The sequence below is a fragment of the Sminthopsis crassicaudata genome, chromosome 1 (assembly GCF_048593235.1).
Source record: "Sminthopsis crassicaudata isolate SCR6 chromosome 1, ASM4859323v1, whole genome shotgun sequence".
NCBI lineage: Eukaryota > Metazoa > Chordata > Mammalia > Dasyuromorphia > Dasyuridae > Sminthopsis > Sminthopsis crassicaudata.
Genome location: NC_133617.1, coordinates 463082776 through 463105842, shown reverse-complemented (window position 1 = coordinate 463105842; position 23067 = coordinate 463082776). Strand labels below are relative to the sequence as shown.

General features: G+C 35.6%; 1 protein-coding gene across 7 annotated transcripts in view; it reads right to left on the bottom strand.

Moving 5' to 3' along the window:
* PALM2AKAP2 (PALM2 and AKAP2 fusion) overlaps positions 1–23067 on the bottom strand; it is a 485619-nt gene that overhangs the window by 281694 nt on the left and 180858 nt on the right. For all 7 annotated transcript variants that reach the window (XM_074280848.1, XM_074280842.1, XM_074280849.1 and 4 more), the window contains exon 4: positions 930–1044. In XM_074280848.1, the coding sequence (XP_074136949.1) occupies positions 930–1044 (115 nt within the window). The remainder of the gene's footprint in view (positions 1–929; positions 1045–23067) is intronic.

Below are 23067 nucleotides of genomic sequence, written 5' to 3'. Positions count from 1 at the left end.
CAGGGACGAGATGCCAGGACATGCAAATAAATTGGGAGGGCTGTGCAAGGTCACCTGCCTCAATTTTTCCTCTAGAGCTATCTGGGTCCTTGAATGAAATGGGAAACCTTGGACTTTTAAAATTAAGTTTGAGTGAGGCAGCACCCATTCCTTGATTAAAACTAGGGAGCAATTGAGAAAAGAGTCTCATTTTTTCAACATGTCCAAAAAGGATCAGGCTAAGTGGGTCAACAGAGTAGAGGGCTTTGGACAGCCAGAGGGAAGTACAGAGGTAACCAGATTTATGGAGCTAGGGTAGATAAAAAGGACAAAGATAAACTTGGTCTAACTTACAAATTTCCCAGTAAACCTACTCCCATGTCCCCTTTCAGAAAGCCCAGTGAAGTTTTGATTCAACTTCCTGGAATCTTTCTTTAGCCTCCTTCCATCTAGAATGGGAAGGTGGGGCATATGTAACTTATTTAAAGAAAGCTGACTTTTTTTTGGAGGTTAAGACCTAATGATCACTAAAGTCTTTATAGTTCTAATTCATGAGATCCTCTATGAACACAAATTGTTTGAATAAATTTAGCTAATTACCTACAACTCTGATATATTTATCAAGTCTGGCCAGGCTAGATTGCTATTTTAAAGTATTTTATTAATAGCAAGCAATACAACTGTATTTTTTTTTAAACAATAACTTATGTAATTCAGACTATTCACTAATGTAGACTGACCTTCTCTTCAAACATACATAATGAGTGAGGTTTTACCATGTTCTTTTATTTTAATAATAAATTACCCTGAAACACATCTATCACTTGGGTATTTTTGGAAGGGATTCATGGTAGGATTAATGGCCTCTAAGGTTCATTTTGACTTTAAAATTCCATGACTCCATAATTCTTTCTGGATGGATAAATTCTTATAAATCACATTTTCTTCACCTTTTGAAAATCCTTGAAAGATTTCTCTGTTTCCTTTAGTTTCTCTAGGATGATTTGCTCTTTGGCAGATATCTGGGACTCTTCACTTTCTAGGGTCTGTATTTCCTTCTCCAGCCTGTAAAAAACACACAAAAGACAGGTTACTTTGTTATCCTGTTATATATAAAAGAGAGCAATTTCTATTTACTGGGTGAACAATAGTAGCCTTCTTGATTTATCAATCTTACATTTCAGTGAATTATCAGGCTAATCCTTATTACTAGCATTTAAATAACATTTCAAACTTGAAAAATACTTTACACAGATCACATTTGATCTTCAGAACAACCCTAGTTGGTAGGTGGTATTATTTTCCCCAATTTACAAATGAGCACATTGAGGCCAAAAGAAGTAAAGTAACTTGCCCAGCTAATATAAATCATATAGCTAATAAATGTCTAAGGCAGCATTTTAACTCAAAATTTCCAGACTCTGGAGTTCTATCCTTCTATGCCATCTAACTGCTTCATCCTCTTTTATATACATATTATCCTTCAATAAAGTTCTATTCATGTATCTCACTGGATGGTGTGAGGTATTGGTTCTAAAGACTATGTCAACAAAACATAAACTTAGATAGATCCTATCAAATTGGAAAGGTTGCAAGCATGAACTCAGTGAAGGATCGTGTGGCTATATCCAAGTACCAATCTAATAATCTGAAGAAATTCACCCCCATTTGCAGGGGGAAACTTTTTTTGGCCTTAACAACTTAGGAACACTGATGGACTATAGTATAGTATAATGACCAAAAAAGGGCTCATTGATTCTAGATTATGAATGCTTGAATTACAAATTAAAATAATAAAGAATGGAGTTTTGTTAGTTGGGGGGTGGAAATCAGATGTCTTTGTATTTGGATGATACATCTCAATGTAATGTAATGCTGATGCTGTTCCGTCTTCCTGGTGTTCCCTTCTCAAATTATGCTTATCTTATTTGTGCCCTCCTTCAAGTGATATAGAGTAGTAAAGCCAAGTAGTATTTGGGGTTGAAAGACCTGGTTTCACGTCTCTGCTATTTATTAGTGATAGTGACTTGGGCAAGTCATATGATATTTTTTATAATTTTAATTTTATTTATATTTATTATAAATTTATAAATTTATAATTTTTATAATTATTTCTGTGCTTTCTACCTCCTAAGAGTAGAAGGAACTCTTTTGAAAAAGCTTAGCAAACTATGAAGCTAAGCTCTTATTCTAATTAGAACCCAGGTTAAATGCCATCCCTTTCATGAAGTCTTCCCTGATTTTCCTAACTAGAAATAATCTTATGAACACACCTAAATTCAGAAAGAACTTAATACTTTTTCATTTTCAGATTCACATTCTAAGTTTTTAACATATATGTCGTAGCAATTAATCTCTCAATCAGCAAGCACTTATGAGATGTTTACTATACACCAGAGGTACCTTGGAAGAGTGGAAAGAGATCCAGTCTTAGAACCAGGAAGAGCTAGGTTCAAGTCTTACCTCTGACAAATATTACCTTGACAAAGTCAGCTCCCAGGGCTCTATCTTTCTCTAAAAGACTATAACATAAGACTGTGGCCTGCATTAGTAGAGGAAACTTCCTCATTTGAGAATTCCCTGGGTCATTTAAATAATTGGTCCAGACCTTGTCTCTATCCCTAACTATAGATCAAGCACTATGTTAAAAAGGGAAGTAATATTTGTAAATTAAAATTCTAGATAAGTGCTAGATATAGTGTTATTGTTACTATTGTTATTATTATTATTACTAATTGTTTAGAATATAAAGAAAGGCAAAAACAGTACCTAACATCAAAGAAAATTATATATATATATGAGAGAATATATAAATAACTAGACACATAAAGGATATATGCAAAGTACATGGAAGTGAATCTCAGAAGGACAGGCACTAATAGCTAGGAGAATGGGAAAGACAATTTTATCTTTCATATTAGACTGTAATCTCTGTAAGAGGAGGAATAGTTTTTTTTGGATCCTCTTGCATTTCTTAACATGGTGTCCCCCATACAGTGTTATTAAATGTATGTTGAATGAATGAATACCAAGGAAGGAATAAAAGGATGGAATTTCCTTTAGCTCCTTTCAACCTTTGTTTGAAGCATAATTCATTTTTAGCTAAAATAGAAAATAATGTCTAAAGTAAGACTATATAACTCTTTTTTTTCCCCGTGTACTGATCCTCTGACAATTTGATAAAATTTGTGGAACTTTTTTCAGAGTAGTGATTTTAATGGATAATAATAATAATAACAATAATAGCTAGCATTTATAGAGTGCCTTAAAGTTTGTAAAGCTCTTTATATATTAATAGAACAAATATATATGTTAATATACATAAATCACAATTATTTACTAGTGAACATAAATATGCATTAATATATATATTTTAATTAATAATATATTTTAATATATAATATATATTATATAAAATATATATTGATATAATAAATAAATAAAATAAAATATATATATTATTTGATTTTTACAATAACCTTGTGAGATAGGTGCTATTATTATCCTCATTTTACAAATGAGAAAAGTGAGGCATAAAGAGCCAAGGCCACACAGCTAGTGTAGGAGGCAAGATGTCTAGTACTATGTCAGCTAGCTGCCTCAAATAAAACAGATGGTTTACAAAGGAAAACAATTTCACTGAAACATTTATCCAAATAATTTTTTTTTCATAAAACTCAAACTAAGAACCACTGGTCTATTGAGATAAATCACTGTATATATCAGCACTCCCAATATTCTATCAATGGGATGAGGAAAGGACAGCTGCAGTGGCTGATGTTCCACAGGAAAAACTTCCTGATACTTCAAAGTTCCATGGAACTCAAAAAAAGGAGTGATAGTAAGCTATGTCCCAGAGCAAAAGCAGTGGTAATCTGGAGATAATCTTAGTACCTGAGCACCCCTGATGACAAGAATTCAATCCAATCACATTTAGCAGTTCCCTCCCTTCTTTGTAAAGATACCATATAGTATGTAGCATCCACAGCCAGGTGCAGTCAGGTGAGGCATTGGTTGACTTTGTTCAGCAGTATTTTGTATTTTTTTACTCCAAGAGCATTGGCAGGGATCTCAACTGACATCTCAATCAGATCAGGTATCACATGATCTTGTGTAAATTTCTTTGTATGAAGGAGACAAAAGGGAGACTTGGAGGATTTCTTATTTTTAAAAATGTCACCCATAATTATTATTTAACACTTGTTGAAGAATTATGTGAAAATAATATCACTATATTTTATTGTAAAGTTAGAAAAATGGAGGGATAAAAAGGGCAAGCTAGGTGGAACAGTGGATAAAATGTCAAGATTCATCTTGCTGAGTTCAGATCTGATCTCAGACACTTAACAGCTATGCGATCCTAGGCAAATCATATAACTCTGTTTGCCCAAGTTTTTCATCTCTAAAATGAGCAATAGAAGGAAATGGAAAACTACTCCAAAACCTCAACGGGGATCACAAGGAATTAAACACAATTGAACAAGAAGAAAGAGAAGCACTTAATCAAAGTTCTTACTCTTTACTTATCTTTTAGGTAGGTGTATGTATTGTGTTAGATGCATGATATCATACTACCTCATTCATCTAGTTTTATAATTTTAACTGGTATTTTCAACATAAGTAAATTTTCTGTAATAAATTAAATTTATTCTTTTAAACACTAATGTAGAGGAGGAGTGAAGATGTGAAGAAAAGACAGGAACAATTCCTTAAAAAAGATAGGAACTTAATTCTGTCCAACTCTCTGCCAAACAACCTTAACAAAGTCTTCAAAATTAATTCTGGAGCAGCAAAACCCATAAAAGGAGGGAATGAAACAATTTTCTTGCCTAAGACTTAAGGGACGTCTTAAGAAGGACTACAGGAAAGCCTGAGTCAGACAGATCCTGACAAGGCAGTCACTGTCAGGCCTGAAGACCCCAAAGCAGAGATGATTTGCCAGCACTGGAAGCTTCAATGCAGTTTAAACATCTAAACTCAGAGACTCTGGCACAGGAGGCTAGTGTCCAGGCCCTTGGTTCCCAGTGAAAGAAGTACAGGAGTGACCCCTGTACCGCTGGAACAGAATTCAATTTTAAAAGTCAAGAAACAGGATGAAAAATAGTAAGAACAAAGTGGAACACTGCTATGGCAATATAAGATCAAAATACAAATTCAGAAGAGGACAACACTTTCATGCAAAGTCTCCAAGAGAAATATGAATTGGTCTCAGGCCCAACAAGAACTCCTAGAAGTGCTCAAAAAGGTCAAATAAATGAAGGAGAAGAAAAATTGGGAAAATAAATTAGAGTTATGCAAAGCAATCATGAAAAAAAGAGTCAACAATTGATAAAGGAAGCACACCTAAAATATGGGGAAATTCACTGAAGAAAACAATTCCTTAAAAAGTAATATTGGGCAAGTAGAAGCTAATGATCTTATAAGACATCAAAAATCAATCAAACAAAATTAAATGAATGAAAAAAACAGAAGAAATATAAAATATTTCATTAGAAAAACAACTGACTTGGAAAATAGGTCTAGGAGAGATAACAAGCATTTTTGGACTATCTCAAGGATAAGAGGAAAAAAAGAGGCTGAACAGTGTCTTTTAAGAAATTATCAAGGAAAACTGCCCTGATATTGTAGAACTAGAGAGTAAAATAATAATAGAAAGAATCCACCAGTCACCTCTTGAAAGAAATCCCCAAATTATTATAGTCAAATCCCAAAACTCTCAGATCAAGGAGAAAATACTGCAAGCAGCCAGAAAGAAACAATTCAAATGTTGAGGAGCCATAGTCAGAATAATGCAGGATCTAGAAGTTTCAACATTAAGGATCAGAGGAGTTGGAACATGATATTCTGGAAGGCAAAAGGGTTTGGAATACAACCAAGAAATAAACTCTGCAAAACTAAGCAGAAATCTTTCAGAGGGGGGGGAATGGGCATTCAATGGAATAAAGGAATTAATACTAATTTTTAAAAAATTTAATCACTTTGGATGGAAAACTTCCTAGAAAATTCCTTGTTTCAAGTATATGATACTGAATTTTCTCTCTCTTTTTTTTTTTTGATGACAATGTCATCATTATGAATTAATTTGTAATTAAAAAAAAGAAACTTTTTGTAACTAATATCAGAAAGAAAAATAATAATAAACAATAAATAATATTTCATAATTAAATTGTACTGTTGCATTTTAATATCCACAAAACCTTTTGCATTATATAGGACAATCCATCCCTAACTTTAATGAATAATTTTTTTATTTCTTTGTTCCTTTTCAGGCTATCAGCTGTCAATTTTTCCTGCTGGCAGGTTGCCTCTCTAGTCTTCCTAACTTTCCCATACCACTTCCTAATTTGTTATTTCTAATCTGTGGCTGGCCGGAAAAACATAAGGACCTAAATGAAACACATGAGCTTTTAGTGCACTGATCACTCTTTTTGCTGATCTTTTGCTTACTACCCATTCTACTACCATGTCTGAGAACATGATATAAGCTCAATAGTAACAATAACAAAATAGCACAGGATAAATCTCTAAATTGTAGAAAGACGGGAAATTACAGGTTTTTGAAGAATCTTTGATACCACATCATGGAAAAGTGGTAAGTAGATTCTTAAAATCTATGCAATCAAAAAAGGGAGAGGACAATATGGGCAAAATGTTGAACTGATCCAATATGGTCATTCAATTCTTTATTTATCAGTTTGTTTGCAAGGGAGTGTTTGACTCCTGGGGCTGGAGTGGGGATGGGTGGGAGTATAATTTCTGTTTTGGCCAGAAACCCTGAAGGTTTTCCCTTCCCAGATTTATGTATGTATGTATGTATGTATGTATGTATTTTTCTTTTGGAACTAGGTGAAAGAGATCAAGCTTTGCCTCAATTATTATCTGGCTTTAATTAATAAATAAATGGGTGTTGCCTCAAATTGAGACTTGTTAAAAAGCATAGCTTAAAAAAAGAAACAAAAAAACAAACATTAAGGTTTCTCCTTGCATCCAGGGCCATCTCCAGTCATGCTGATCTATATCTGGATCCAGGTGGCTCTAGAGGGGAAAGTGAGGCAGGTGACCTGTGGTATCACCTCTCTCATATCATGGTTCTCTCTGAGAACTAATGAAAAACAATTGAGATTATTGTGACACAAAAACAAAAAACACGTAAAATGTTACCTTGAAATATCCTCAACATTTCCTAAAAATCTTTAGATTTACCTTTAACAGCTAAATGACTCCTTCTGAACCTGATCTGTCAAGTCACCAATCTTCAGAGCAAAAAGGAAAAAAAAAAGTGCACTTTGAGTGTTTCTGTTATATGTGGGGAAGGGATGGTTCTCTTCTATGTAATTTTTGTCTGTGTTTGTGTCTTTGTACAGAATGTTTGTCATGACTATTCTGTGAGCTAGAATTTGTTAGGGGAAAAAAAAGGGAAAGGCCTGACTTTCCTGTGGCTCCAGCTCTGGACAAAGTTGGAACTGCAGGAAAGTCCATTGAGAATAATAATTGGAGAATTTGGCAATTGGTCATTTCAAAATTCCAAAGCAATTTAATTAAATTGGGGCCTCCTGGAGGAGGATAGTGCATAAAGTAAAGAGAGTCTTTTTTTTTTTTTTTTCCTTCAGTTTAGTGAAATTTGTTATTTGAGATATGGTAGCAAAAGCAGTTTTGTATTATTGGGAATTTAAAGCTGTGTTTGATTGGATTTTAAGTTAAAATAGAGGTTATAATATTCTGGTAGCTTACCTCAGGGGAGGTCACATTTGTATTCCCCTAATTAGGTATGTTGCTTTCTAGAAGTATTGGGTAACTTGTAAAATTATGTGTCATGCCTGGATATATGTATAAATTTTATGAAATTTGGTTCAAAGTTGTGAATTTTAAAATTTAAAGTTAAAAATGATTGAAAGACAAGGGACAAGAAAGATTGATTTGCAAAAACAATTAATAGTTTAAATGGTTATTGGTTTGGTAGAAGAATATGTTGGAGAATGAATGAGTACGTAGGCCTCGGGAGGAGATAGAGATGGGACAGGGGAAGAGATGGTGTGAGAGGAGGAAGAAAGAGGAAAATGGCTTGTTGGAAATAGGGTACAACAAGGCGCAAGCTCCTAGTGAATTTGCCATTTCCCTGGGGAAAGGAGATATCCCCATGAGGTTGGGTCCTGTCTTTGGCTGGCAGATTGAATCCTGGGGGACTTGGCATCCTGAAAACGTTAGCTGTGAGAAGTAGCAGTCAGAAAGCCTGGTGGAGTTGGGAGAAATGCCACAATTTGGGGGGAAGGGCAGCCATGTGGAAAGGACCTTGCCAGGTTAGATTGTCAAGTGACAATCTAATTCTCCCTACCCCCATTAAGTGTGGTGTAGCCCCTTTTTTAACACACTGCAGCTCCTTGCTGAATGAAACATTAATTGCTTATATTGTTTAAAGGAACAGCCTACATTTACATAGTGTTAATAATGGTTGTTTTTCAAGTCTATAGCTGCTCTAAAGAGGTTTGTTGGAACTGTAAGTTTTCTGAAAGCAACTTATTTCTACTAAGCTATCCCATCTGTCTCCAGCAAATTATTTAATGCTTATCAAACCTAGAGCAGAATTTTAATATGATCTGATAAGTCGATAGGGCTATTTCCAAAAAGTTTAATAAGGACTCCTCAGTTGGAAGAAGTTGACTTAACATTTTTTTTTAAGAATGAAGAAATTATTAATGTTAAATAATTAAATGTTAATAATAAATGTTAAAGAAAAGTTCTTTCATGTGGAAATAGGATATTCTGTATGAGTTTTAATTGGTCATATTGGGTCATCTTAAAGTTGTATCCATTATTTAAAGGGACTCTGAAGGAGTCCTTTGTCCCTTTGAAAATGTTTCTGTTATGGGCAATATGCAATTTAGAATTTTTTAATGTATTGGGCATTTTGAAAGCAAAATGATCTGTGTAATGTTGAACCTAGAACCATCTACTTATTTATGAAAGATAAGCTGTGAACTTTCTAGGATAAACCTCTCACTATGATGCTTGAGCTAGATTCATCTGAAGCTTTTATTGATGAGAATTGCTATACTAGCGCTATTACTATGTACAATATTCTCTTGATTCTATTCACTTTATTTAGCATTTAAATGACTTTTAAATTCAGGTCATCTTTACTATGAGGGCAGATATCTGTCCCTGCACCATTGTGCCTCTCTCTAACATAGAGTAGTGTAGTAGAAGTCTAAATATGTGGTAGTTGCATCTAAGAGGCAGCTAGGTGGCTCAGTGGATAGAGCACTGGGCCTGGAGTCAGGGAGGCCGATTTCAAATCTAGTCTCAGATACTTACTGTTGTATGACGCTTGGCAAGTCACTTAACGCTGTTTGCCTTAATCCATAGGAGAAGGAAATGGCAAAGTATTGCAGTGTCTTTGCCAAGAAAACCCCAATTAGGGTCTTGAAGAGCCAGATCCAATTAAATAACAACCATACTATCTAAATAAAGTAATAGGTGATTCAGTAAAGAGATGAACCTGAAGTCAGGAAAACCTGAGTTCAAATCTGGCCTCAGATATTTACTAACTATGGGATACTGAACAAGTCATTTAACATCTGATTACCTTGGTTACCTCAATTGTTAAATGGTGGGATAATAACAAAAGGGTTGTGAAGAGAAAATGAAATACTTTTAATATGCTTAACACATTGCTGAGCATACAGTAGGTGCTTACTCAATGCTTGTTTCTTTCCTTCCCTCCTTCCTTCTTTCCTTCCTTCCCTCCCTTCCTCCCTCCTTCCTTCCTTCCTTTTAATTTCCTTCCTTCCTTCCTTCCTTCCTTCCTTCCTTCCTTCCTTCCTTCCTTCCTTCCTTCCTTCCTTCCTTCCTTCCTTCCTTCCTTCCTTCCTTCCTTCCTTCCTTCCTTCCTTCCTTCCTTCCTTCCTTCCTTTTTGTTGTTTTTGTTTTTGAATAAAACTTTAGAAGCTCAGAATTAGATCTCAGCCTGATGGTCCTGTAAAGTGTTTTGGAAACCCTCACTATTCCTCCTCAGCTTTTTCCTAGTTCAACATGTCTATCTCATATCTAAAGCATAAGTTAAGGTTTTGGAGATTTGGGTCAGTGATAGCAGGAAACTGAGAAGGAAGAAGAGAAGAGAAAAGCAAAGAAACAAAAACCTTCAAGATAACTGTAACTAAAACTTCTTCCAAAAAATGAAGTGGGGATAAAGTGCACAGTTTATGTAAAGACAAATACTATATATTTAAATGATATCATTACGTGAAGAAACCTGTAGAACTATATACCTGAATCTTGGGCCAAATCTTAATAGAATACATTGGATTAGGTCAGGAATTAACCTTTTGTATGTCTCAGACCACTTTGGTGATAGACTAAAGGATTATCTAATCTTTTTACAGAATGTTTTTTTTTTTTAATTGAACAAAATAACAAATTTCAATTAGAGATTAGTGAAAATGAAGATATACTTTTTTTAATCAAAGGTCAAATCCCCTAAAATCTATCCTTAAGGAAAGCCTGGGCTCCAGGGCTAAATAGTTGCCCCAAAAGCAAATGGTTCTGGGGCTGACAGATTCTCCCAACAGGACAGGAAATGTCTTAGCTTTTGATTTTCTTATTCCAAATCCCGGATTCCAAAGCTCAATAACCAGAGATAATTGCAATAAGCCTTGAGATGTAGAGTAGACATTTCAGTGCTAAAAATAAAGTCTCAGAAAGATAAACAATTTCTATCAAAGGTTAATTTAGTCTTTAGGATGAGGTAACAAGTATGCCTAACAGCCTGGCACTAGCTTGTTTAATTAATTTCTTTGGAGCTGAAAGAAAAACAGAAAAGGCTATGGGGAGCAATGGTGAAATACTGCAAGGATATGAGCTTAATTCATTTGGCTAAAGTTCATCTGCAAGGCCAAATAGTCTTTGAAATTCGTACCTAACCTCAATATCCTAATCTAAAAATTAGCCTAACCCTTTTCATTTATAGAAGAATGAATGAGTAAAACATTTATTAAGTGATTTCTATGGATAACTAAGTCTGTCACTGTTCTCAAGGAGCTCACATTTTAATGGAGGGAAAGTATACAGTGTTTTTCTTACAACACTCCTATCAGAGCAAGTATTATTAATACTAATTAATAAAATGCAAGTATAATTATCCTTATTTTATAAATATAAAGGCCAAGTTTTAAGAGACTTGCCCATGGCTAAATAGCTCATAAGTGTCTGAGGTCATATTCAAAGTTGTGTCTTTTGACCCAAAGTTTCTGTCCTATGCCACAAGTTTGCTGATTTGTCTGTTATGGGGGAAAAAAATCCAACCCTACTTTTTGTTTTATCCTAGGGCCAAATAATAACCACGAGGAAGTCAAACTTCTAGTTGTTTTGGTGATTTTGCAGTCAAGTGGCCCTAGTGGAGTCAGAAAGAACAAAATGTGGATTCTTAGACTGGTTATCTTTACTTAGGCAGTGTCTTGGACATGTGACCTGGGACAAATCTCTTAATCTCTTCATCTGTAAAATATGGGGATTGATTTGATTTCTTAGATCCTTTGCTATAACTATAGAAACAAAGAATTCAATTACCATTCCGAACCAATTTTAATCCTTTCTCATTTCATGTATAAAATCATTATGGCCTCCTTTCTCATTGTGTTTTTCAATTTCAAAACACCTAATACTCTTCTTTCTTGCATATCACATGACTGGAAAGTTCTTAAAAGAAGCAGAAAATTTTGAAAAAAGAAAGCATCTCATGTGACAATCCTGCTGCCTTGGCTTGCCACCAAATATGAGCAACAATACAGTAAATATCATGGATCCAGTAGAAAGAGATAGTTTTTAGGATGTGTCTTGATGCCTTTTTACCAAGCACAAAAAATAAAAATCATCTTGGGTAAGTTGTTTGCACTTAAGACGTGTTATTATATAGATAGGTCTCACAATGTATGCCCTCTTCTAGCATTCTAGTTCCAATATACTGGGGTGTTTATGGGGCGTTCTGGTCCAGTAGATTGGTAATCAAATCCTTCTCTGAGGGCTCATAATTGTGTTGGAGTGAGCCTGGGTTCTTAAGAGTAGCTCAGGTCCCAGATGGTAAGTCCCACCCAGCTGAAAAGGCTTTGAGCATAAGCCTGGTGAAAGACTAAATGCTAACTGAATATTTCTTATGCAAGAACCATCCTCATTAAGTCTGGAGAGCTTTCTCATAAACAAATTGGTCATAGTCTGATTCATTTTTCATCTAGAGAAATTCGTTGTCAGAAAGTGTTCTAAGGAGTTACAGTTTGTCTTGGCTGCCAATATGATAGTCAAATACTTAGGCTTTTAGTTTTATTTTTTTCTGCTCAATTTTTTATTTCCCAGGAATTATAGTATCCCAGCTCATGGGGCTCCCTTTCCAGGCTGAAGAATAGTTACCAGAAGTTTCTTTCAGTCCTCTGTTTTCCCCTGGGGTAACTTCTTTCAAGAAACATGACAAAAATTATGAGGGTATTTTTTGGGCTTTTCCATCTAGATTTCTTTTGGGAAATAAAGACCCTTTGGCTATGGAAGGTGGTCAACTGACTCAGTGTTGAAACAATGTCCTGCTTTTTTTTTTTTTTTTTTTTGTTATGAACCTTTGATTTGTGGGATCTATATCCCATTGTAAATAGCAGGAAGTTGGGATTCTAGGCCAGTTGTATTAAATGGGACCAGAGGGAATGGATCACTGGATTGCTAATTTTCATGGGTCAGTCACATATCTTTTAATAAACATAACCAATCTTGAAACTCTTTCTTTCCATTGCTCCTTGTGGGCTCAGGGGAAAAATATTAAATTATCAGTCTGCCATATAAAACATTCCACAATATGGATTCCATTTTGCCCATTCTAATTTGACTTCCGATGACTCCTTTTTATGTGTTCTCAGTATGTGACATTCCATTTCTTGCATAACTGTGTATTTTGTACACAAGTTTGTATGGGGAATGTCCTTGCTTTGGAATGTTCTCATTCCTCACCATTACTTCTCAAACTCCTGAGATTCTTTGGAAGTGTGGCTCAGGTGTGGCCTCATACTCCAAGGCCTTCCTGATTCCCCACATATTTAGTGCTCTCTATATCTGTGGGTCCCCTCTTGGATCACTGCCATGTTGTAGCAGAAGGACTTGTGTAGCTCGATTAAACTACAAGCTATACTGTGTGCAGGGTTACCCAAGAAGGACAAGTTCATAGTGGAGAATTCTGACGAAAGGTGATCATCTGTAGAGAAGGAAATAGCAAACCACTCCAGAAATCTTTGGCAAGAAAACCCCAGCAAACTCCCCTTTATTATATCAAAGGCCTTGGGGCATAATAACCCCAGCTTTTCCAGTTCATAAACTCAGTCACTGTAAGTATATACAGCTGTCATCAGACAATATAATCTTGCTTGCCATTACATATATAAATCTTTTATTCCTTCTTTATCCTGAGGCTGTTAGCTTCTTCATTATCTGAGTCCTCCATAATTTTTGTTTAATAGAATTAAATGTGCTAATATTATAATGGGAATCTGACTTAGACATGTAGCTTCTTCCTATACACTGTTGTGTTATCACTGGAAATGACCATAAATAGTAGCAAAAAATTTCTGAAGAAGACAACATTTGAATTGTCAGCAAAAATTTTCACGTGGAGAAGGTCAATCTCTGAAATGAGCTTCAATTTCTTGATTCCATTACAAATGATATTTGTTAGTACAGCAATCCAATTTTTTGTAGTCTTAACATTTATTTTAGTTTTTACTTTAAATGTATTTGTTTTTTTTTTCCTTCTGTAGTCTTTCCATGTTTTCTTCAGATTTTCAATTCAGTTCATTGTTCATATGTTTTAATCATATGTATGACCCCATTTGGGGTTTTCTTGTTAGACTGTGGGGTGGTTTCCTTTTTCCTCTTTTAATTACTAGCATGAAAAATTGCGTCAGGCTCCAAAAAGAAAATTGTACTATCCAGATTAACGTCTCTGGGCTTCTTCAGCTCACTCTACAGATGAGGAAACTGAGGCAAATAGGGTTAAGTGACTTGCCCAGTAAGTATAAGAGGCTGGATTTGAATTCAGGAAGATGTCTTCCTGATTTTAACTCTTGTCCTCTACCTATTGCATCACCTTGATGTGTGAGTGTGTGCATGTATATATAACATATACATACATACGTGTTTATACATATAGATAGATAGATATCTATATCTATATGTATATATATATCTATCTATATATCTATATATATCTATATCTATATCTATATATCTATCTATCTATCTCTCTCTCTATATATATATACACATACACATACATATACTAGAAGGTGATGTGGGGGGAAAATTAAATTCTTTGTGCATACCACTAGACTATAAGATGTTGATAGAGCTGGTGAAAAGTTCTTAATTCCAGTCTGTACTCTGATCTTGAATTGGAATTTCATAATTAGATAGTCAAGTAGGATGCCTAACTTCTCAGTGACTCTGCCAAAATAAGATCCTTCTGAATAGCCTGTGCTACCAGAAGGGAAGATAAGATAAGGGTATCTTGCTTGTTTCTGTGAAGAATTCTGATTATTCAGGCAGCAGCTAATCACCAGCACGAAGCCTCATTAACTTCTTAATAGTAGGAAGAAAAAAATACTTTTGTAGCCTGAAGAATCTGAATACATTAATGATCACCAACATTTATTAACTGATTTTGTCCTTACATTGAAAAGCCAAAATAAGTGCTAGTTTTAACAAGGAAAACTCCCCGCCCAACAACCTCAAAACAAACAAAAAACCAACATTTTAGGATCTACCAATAGAATGTAAGCTCCTTGATCTGAGACTTTAGTTATTTGTTGTTGTTCTTTATATTCCCCAGTATCTAGTATAGTACCACTCCATAAAAGCTGCTTAATAACTTTTTCTTTTCTTTCTTTTTTATTTCCTTCCTTCCTTCCTTCCTTCCTCCCTTCCTCCCTTCCTCCCTTCCTCCCTTCCTCCCTTCCTCCCTTCCTCCCTTCCTCCCTTCCTCCCTTCCTCCCTTCCTCCCTTCCTTCCTTCCTTCCTTCCTTCCTTCCTTCCTTCCTTCCTTCCTTCCTTCCTTCCTTCCTTCCTTCCTTCCTTCCTTCCTTCCTTCCTCTCTCTTCCTTTTATAAATGCCTGTTGTAGCCTTATAAATGTTTGAATGTTTATTGTAACTTTATAAGTATACTCTATGTATATACATATGTACACACGTGTATACCAGTTTGCATACCACTGGGCAGAGAGTATCTCCACAGGGTCCTATTCTGTAGAGTAAGCTGCTTTCTGATGACCTGTGCATGAAAATTAAACAGCATCAACCTGCTTGCTTTACTTTTCAATGAGTGAATCAGTCCAATAATAAATTATGGTACATTTACCAAAAGGATTGTGGCTCCCTTGGCAGATGCCAATAATTTAATCAAATTAGATTCTGCTGGGGGCAGCTAGGTGGCGCAGTGGATAGAGCACCAGCCTTGAATTCAGGAGGACCCCAGTTCAAATCTGCTCTCAGACACTTAACACTTCCTAGCTGTGTGACCCTGGACAAGTCACTTAACCCCAGCCTCAGGGGGGGGGGGTGGAATTAGATTCTGCTATTTGTATCCTGACAGAAATCTGGAGAAACAAGAGGTTGAAAGAGGGTTGTAATCAAACTTCTCGACTGTTGAATGTATGAATGCTCTTGGGTAGCTGGGAACAATGAGGGGCAGGGGTTGTGTAATGCTTCATTGTTTACTTCTCCCCCCCCCCCCCCTTTACAAAGCTGCTCAGTGCTCCAAAAGGAAATCGCAATATTCAAATTTAGGGTGCTATGGAGGTTTCTGATATTTTTAAGAGCTGGGGCAACCAAGCCACACACAGAATAGTAAAATTAGAATTGAGTTCCCACTTGGTCGCCTCTGAGATGTAGTACTTAATCTCTATGGGCTTCAGTTCCCTCATCTATTTGTTTATCTTTTTGGACCAAATCTGTCATTTCATAGGTGTAGAGAATTCTAGAATAAATGGACTACCTCCACTCTGCTCAATGGCAGAGAATTGCCAGTCCTAGGACACTGAAAAATTAAGCAATGGTTTGTGACTAAACCTAGGTTTTCCTAATTCAAGGCTCATCTTGTACTCTTAATCTATTAAACGAGGATAATGCAAAGTGTTAGGAGAAGTGATAGACCTAATGTATGTGAAAGCACTTTTAAAACTGTATCATACTACTAATATGTAGCTTTTCTACCTTCTAAGTCAGGTATTCTTAACTGGAAGGTCTGAGAATTTTAAATACACACACATGCACACAAATATATACACTGATCATATTATCAGTTATAAGTTTGTAAACCATATTTTTGATGCATTAGAAATGTATTCTTTTGAGAAGGGATCCATAGGCTTCAGCACACTGCTCAAGAAGTATGTGACACACACAAAAAGGGGAAGAGCACCTGGTTCTGGTTTATTTTTATTGCTGGCTTAAGGTTAGCATAGAAAAAGTACCAAAAAATGTATGGAGAGAGGGGCTCAAACAGGAACTTTGAGCAGATTCATTTGAATGGCAACCGAGATAGAGACTTCAGCATCAGGGAGGCTTAAGAGATCTCAACTTGGTCAGCATGCATCTATATTATTGTTGAACCTGGAAATCTCCCGTGAGAGGTGTGGGACAACAATCCCACCAAGAAAAGGGGGGGGGAATTTATGGTCAAAGAGTCCAGCATCCCCCATTGCCTGGCTGATGACCCTCAACCTTTGTTCCCTCACTCCTAGAAACACAATATGGAAAATAACAAGCAAGGAAAAGGTGAGCTATTGAAGAGAAGTATGAGATTGCAATGGAAATTGGATTGGAATCCTGGCTGGCCATATAGCACAGAGTCCTGTCAGGAAGAAATGGGCCCTTATAAATGTTGGTCCTGAACAAAGACTTGGATGTCTAATCTTAATTACGTATCTAAATAATAATATTAGTCTCCAGATAGGCAACAATGAAAAAAAAAACAAAAACCAGCATCACCCTTAGCTATCAAGAGTCAATCATCACTGTGACTGGATTATATAAGTGCTTTAGTCAAAGAAGATGAACTGGGAATCATAAGACCTAATTCTTTTTCTCCATTTACTAGTTCCAGGTTCTGGGTTCTAGTTCAACACTTAATAGCTGGTTGAATGTATGGAAATCAGTACCCCTCTTTGGACTGTTTTTCTTCATGTATGAAACAAAAGTTTTGGACTAAATAATCTATGTTTCCATCCAAGTCAACTGTTTATGATTTCCTGACCCACTTTACTCGCAGAGGTCATATTAAAGGTTCCATTCTCCCTCGAGTCAATGGCTCACCACTGCCTTAAAAAATGCTTCATTAAGGCTGAGTTTAGAATAATGGATTGTTAAGGTTGGAAGGCACATTAGAGAACATTTCCCTCAATCTTCTAATTTTACAGATGAGAAGTCTGAGACCACAGACTTCAGGGAACTTAATCAATCTCACATACTAAGAGGTGGCAGAGTTGATATTAGAACCTAATGCTTCTGAATCCTAAAGTAGTATAGGAGCACTTCTCCTACATCATCTAGACTCCCTGGAAACAAATACACATTGGACAGTGTATGATTGTTGATATTGGTGTCTCAACATGGAAACTGATTCTACTCTTTGTTCTTACTTTTGATCCATAATTTTGGAGCAAGGAAATTCAATTCAAGGGAAAATATCTCATCTTCAGTAAGGAAGATGTTAATCGGTCAACATATTATAAATATGTTATAAATTTTGGTACAGAGGAAGAAGCACTCTAAGGTTTGCCATACACTGTCATTATGGATAATTTGTTTCACTTCTCTTGTTGTCAGTTTCTTCATGTGTAAAATTAACAGGTTGGAATCATCATCTCCATCATTTTCATCATAATTAATACTGATATAGTACTGACTATGTACCAGATACTGTATCAAGCTCTTTACAATTATTATCTCCGGGGGCAGCTAGGTAGCGCAGTGGATAGAGCACCAGCCCTGAATTCAGGAGAACCCGAGTTCAAATATGATCTCAGACACTTAACACGTCCTAGCTGTGTGACCATGGGCAAGTCACTTAACCCCAGGCTCAGGGAAAAAAAAAAAAAACAAATTATTATCTCCAAGAATTGACAGGATAACCCTGGGAGGTAGGTGCTAGTACATACAAATACTTCCACCTAAAAGCCTCTTTTTAATGTATAGTGCATTCAAAATAATACACATCCTCTCTTCCATCCAATTTTAAATACTAAAAAAAGGGAAAATTGCTGTGCTCACTGACTCCTTGGAGGAGAGCTCCTCATTAGGCTATATCCCCTACTCAAATTTCTATTTCTTTGCTTTGATGTGACTGGACAAGAGTAGTCTGGGTGAAGTGAATGATGGGAGTCTCCTCTCCCCAATAATCCCTACCCAGACAATAGTTTGAATTTCTATGGGTGGTGTTCTTGCTTCTGACTGCCATTGCATCAGGGTAGGGGGTGGTAGGGAGATGGAAGGAGGAAGGACACAAACATTCTTCATATTTCAAAGGAAGATGTTCTCTACTCTTTCAATAGAACCTATTCTTGAGATTCAGCAGGAGATTGGAATTGATGAGAATCTTGGCTTTTCAACCTTTCAGAATAAAATTTTATCAGTCTCCATCCCTTGTTAATCCAAAAAGGCAGAACACAAGGTAGTAGTGATGGTGGTAGGGGGGATGGGAGGAGAAGGAAATGGGGGCTGGAGGGTCCAAGAAAAAAAGGTAACAAAAATCATAGAGTTCTGCAGTAGGTGATGACAATCAAACAGCTAAGTTTTGTTTATTTTGTTTTTGTAATGATGTAGGTTTTTTTTTTCTTTTTTGGGAAGAATTTTAAAAGTAAAACTATAGGATGACTGAATTAGAATCTTTTATAATGCTGTTCCTTCATGACATTTCTTGATACTCTTAAAATCTACTAAGTTTCTATCTAGGACACTGCTCTGTTCATGTACTAAATTCTTTCACTAAATCGACCTAGATATAGAGAAAAACAGAAGCTATCTTACTTGTTGATTTTAAAATTTTAAACTATTAATATTTTAATTAGCTCAGTGTTTTGAGTTTCATTTATATGTGTGGGTCACTAAGGACTTCTTTAGGCCTTTTAAAATATTCTTGGGGCAGCTAGGTGGCGCAGTGGATAGAGCACCAGCCTTGAATTCAGGAGGACCGGAGTTCAAATCTGGTCTCAGACACTTAACACTTCCTAGCTGTGTGACCCTGGGCAAGTCACTTAACCCCAGCCTCAGGGGGGAAAAAGAGAGAGAGAGAGAAAGAGAGAGAGAGAAATACAAAAAATAAAAAAAAATTCTTATATTTATAAGTGAAAAAAGATTTTCTTTACAACAAACTTGAGAATCTGTCACCTAGAATTTGCTTGAAGAAATCAAAGGAGGGAGAATGCATTGCCTCAAGAGGCAACACATTCCCCCTTTCCCTTCTAGATTGTTCTAATTGCTAAGAACCTTTTCTTTATATCAATTTTAAACCTTTTTTAAATTGCAATTTATATTACAAGTTCTATTCTTTGAGCCAAGAAAAATAAGTCTAATTCCTTTTTAACTTGGTATTCAGTTCCTCAAATACTTGAAGTCAGCTATCAACCCTCCATATCTTCTCCCAATTTTTTTCTTTTATAAGGTTTAACTTTTCTAGTTCCTTCAAATGACATAAATTCAAAGTCACCATTCTGGTTGGCCTTAGGAGTACGAAATCCATTTTATTAATATCTTTTTTTTTTAAATTTAGTTTTAATAGTTTTTATTTACCAGATATATGCATGGGTGATTTTACAACATTGACTATTGCCAAACCTTTTGTTCCAATTTTCCCCCTCCCTCCCCCCCCCTCAGATGGCAGGTCAACCAATATATGTTAAATATGTTAGAGTGTAAATTAAATACAATATATGTATACATGACCATACAGTTATTTTGCTGTACAAAAAGAATCAGACTTTGAAATAGTGTACAATTAACCTGTGAAGGAAATCCAAAATGCAGGGGGACAAAAATAGGGATATTGGGAATTCTATGTAGTGGTTCATAACTATCTCCCAGAGTTCTTTCTCTGGGTGTAGCTGGTTCAGTTCATTACTGCTCTATTGGAACTGATTTGGCTCATGTCATTGTTGAAGATGGCCACATCCATCAGAATTGATCATCACATAGTATTGTTGTTGAAGTATACAATGATCTCCTGGTCCTGCTCATTTCACTCAGCATCAGTTCATGTAAGTCTCTCCAGGCCTTTCTGAAATCGTCCTGCTGATCATTTCTTACAGAACAATAATATTCCATAATATTCATATACCACAATTTATTCAGCCAATCTCCAATTGATGGGCATCCACGTAGTTTGGCCAATATCTTTCTTAATATACACAGTTGTGAATTTGGGTAGCTTCAGGAAGTCCTTAGTTTGGTGCTATATTTCTTAGAGTTGGGACTTAGAGAGCACTGTTTCCTGGGGAACAAGGAAATCTTGGACACCTTTCCCTATGGTGTAGCAAACACTGCAATCCATGTCAAAGAAAGCTCTGCTTTCTTCTTATTTATTTATTTATTTTTTTGGAAAGCTCTGCTTTCATAAACGTCTTTACCTTTCTTTGCCTACAAATACATGGAACAACAGCTGGAAAAGTCACAACCCAGGATCTTATTGCAAAGATATATAAAAGGAAACGAGTACAGAAAGACTTCTGGTGATCACTTTTGAAAGCAACAAGAAAATATATGTCTGGTGTCACTTCATGGTAGAAGTATAGAAATATAGTAGAAGAATACCTTGCACATTTTGGGTTGAAGAAGGACCAAGTTACAGTTAATTAGTACAATGCATTTTTATTATCCATGAGGAAAAGAAAAAATTCAATTAACTTTTTTAAAAATTTAGAGTAAAGTGAGAATATCTGCTTGTAATCATCTATATTTTAAAATGCAGTTAAAAGAAATTACAGTAATTTTTTTAAAAATTGCATCATTTGGAACTATGTTGAAAAAGTTATCAAACTGTGCATACCCTTTGACCCTGCAGTGTTTCTTTTGGTCCTCTATCCCAAAGAGATCTTAAAGGAAGGAAAGGGACTCACATGTGCAAAAATGTTTGTGGCAGCCCTTTTCATAGTGGCAAGAAGCTGGAAACTGAGTGGATAAACATCAGTTGGAGAATGGCTAAATAAGTTATGGTATTCATATACCAAATGTTATAGAATATTATTGTTCTGTAAGAAAGGACCAGCAGGATGAATAGAGAGAAGAAATGATCAGGGGTATGATTTTAAAAAGGCCTGGAAAGACTTACATGAACTGATGCTGAGTGAAATGAGCAGAACTAGCAGATCATTGTACATGACAAAATCAATATTATTATAATATGATGATCAATTCTGATGGACATGGCTCTTTCCAACAATGAGATGTTTGGGGCCAATTCCATTGATCTTGTGATGAAGAGAGTCATCTACACTCAGAAAGAGGACTGTAGGAACTGAATGTGGATCACAACATAACATTCTCACTCTTTTTGTTGTTGTTGGCTTGAATTTTGTTTTCTTATTTACTTTCTTTTTTTATCTGATTGCTCTTGTGTAGCAAGAGAATTATATAAATATGTACATACATATTGCATTTAACATATATGTTAACATGCTGAATTGCTTGCTATCTAGGGGAGGAAGTGGAGGGGAAGGAGGAGAAAATTTGAAACACAAGGCTATTTAAGCGTCAATGTTGTCAAATTAGTCATGCATATGTTTTGAAAAGAAAAAGCTTTATTAAAAAAATTGCATTAACTCATGTCTCATATCCTCCTATCACTAAAAAGTTTTGTTTATTCCATCTTTTTGAAAGCTGAACTATTGATACTAGGGAAGATAATCCTGTAGCACCAATGTGGTGATTCCCTAAATTGACAGTGCCAGGCCAGAGAACCAAGTAACAGAGGGAGACAGGTTACTATTTGTCTATGTGTGTGTGTGACGGGGGAGAGGGGTGTTGGAAAAGGGGAGTACAGAGCTCTATTAAGTTTGAGAGAAGGAGCACAGCATCCAGCTTGGACCAATTCTAATCACCTAAAAGTGACTTGGGGTGCAGAATTAATCTGGTGAACTGTGAAGTGCCCAATGTGGAAGGAAGCTGAGGTATTTTGATATCTAGCTTCCAAGGAAAGCAACATCAGAAGGGACAGCATCAGGAAATAGTGGAAAATCAGAAAAAAAAAAGATGGAAATTACCAAAGATCTTGGGAAGAAAAGTCAAAGACCTTGGACATCAACAGATATATCAATAAGGAAATCATCAACAACAGAAAAAAATATGGCCTCCAGATATCTCTCTAATAAGAGAGTTCAGATATCTATGAATAAATACTACAAAAAAGGAAATTAAGCCAACACTTGATGAGACAGAGGATCATGTGGAATTTGAGGATATGGAATCATAACCCTCTGTTCTTAAATTATTCAATTATGATTATAATTATCATTATCATGAAAGTGCAGTAAAAATAATGAAAAGAAAAAGTGGAATCTTTGATGGCAAGTTTCACCAAAGGAACAAAAAGAGAGAGCAACAGACTGGGGCACAAATATACAGAAGTGAAGGACAATTCAGAAGAAGGAAAAAAAAAAACCCAAAAACCCATTAAAAGAAAATATGCTCATTATGTAAGCAAAACACATTGCTCTTAAAAATAGGATGTGTAGAGATAACATAAGGATCATAAGTACCAGTAGATTATGGCAGGATAAAAAACAAAAACAAAAACAAAAACAAAACAAAAAAAACACCTTGATACCATAATGTGGGAAATAATAGAATATAACTATCCAGAACTACACACAGAAAATGAAATATCAATTGATAAAATTCACAGGATCATTTCTGGAAAAACAACAATAGCAACTAAGGCTGTAAACTCTAAGACACAGAAATTTAACAATTCAATTCAGAAATAAAATTTGCAAATAATCAGGAGAAAGACCTTCTTATATAAAGGAAAGGAAATTCAATGAATGACTATTCTGCATCCACCAAAAATAAACAGGAGG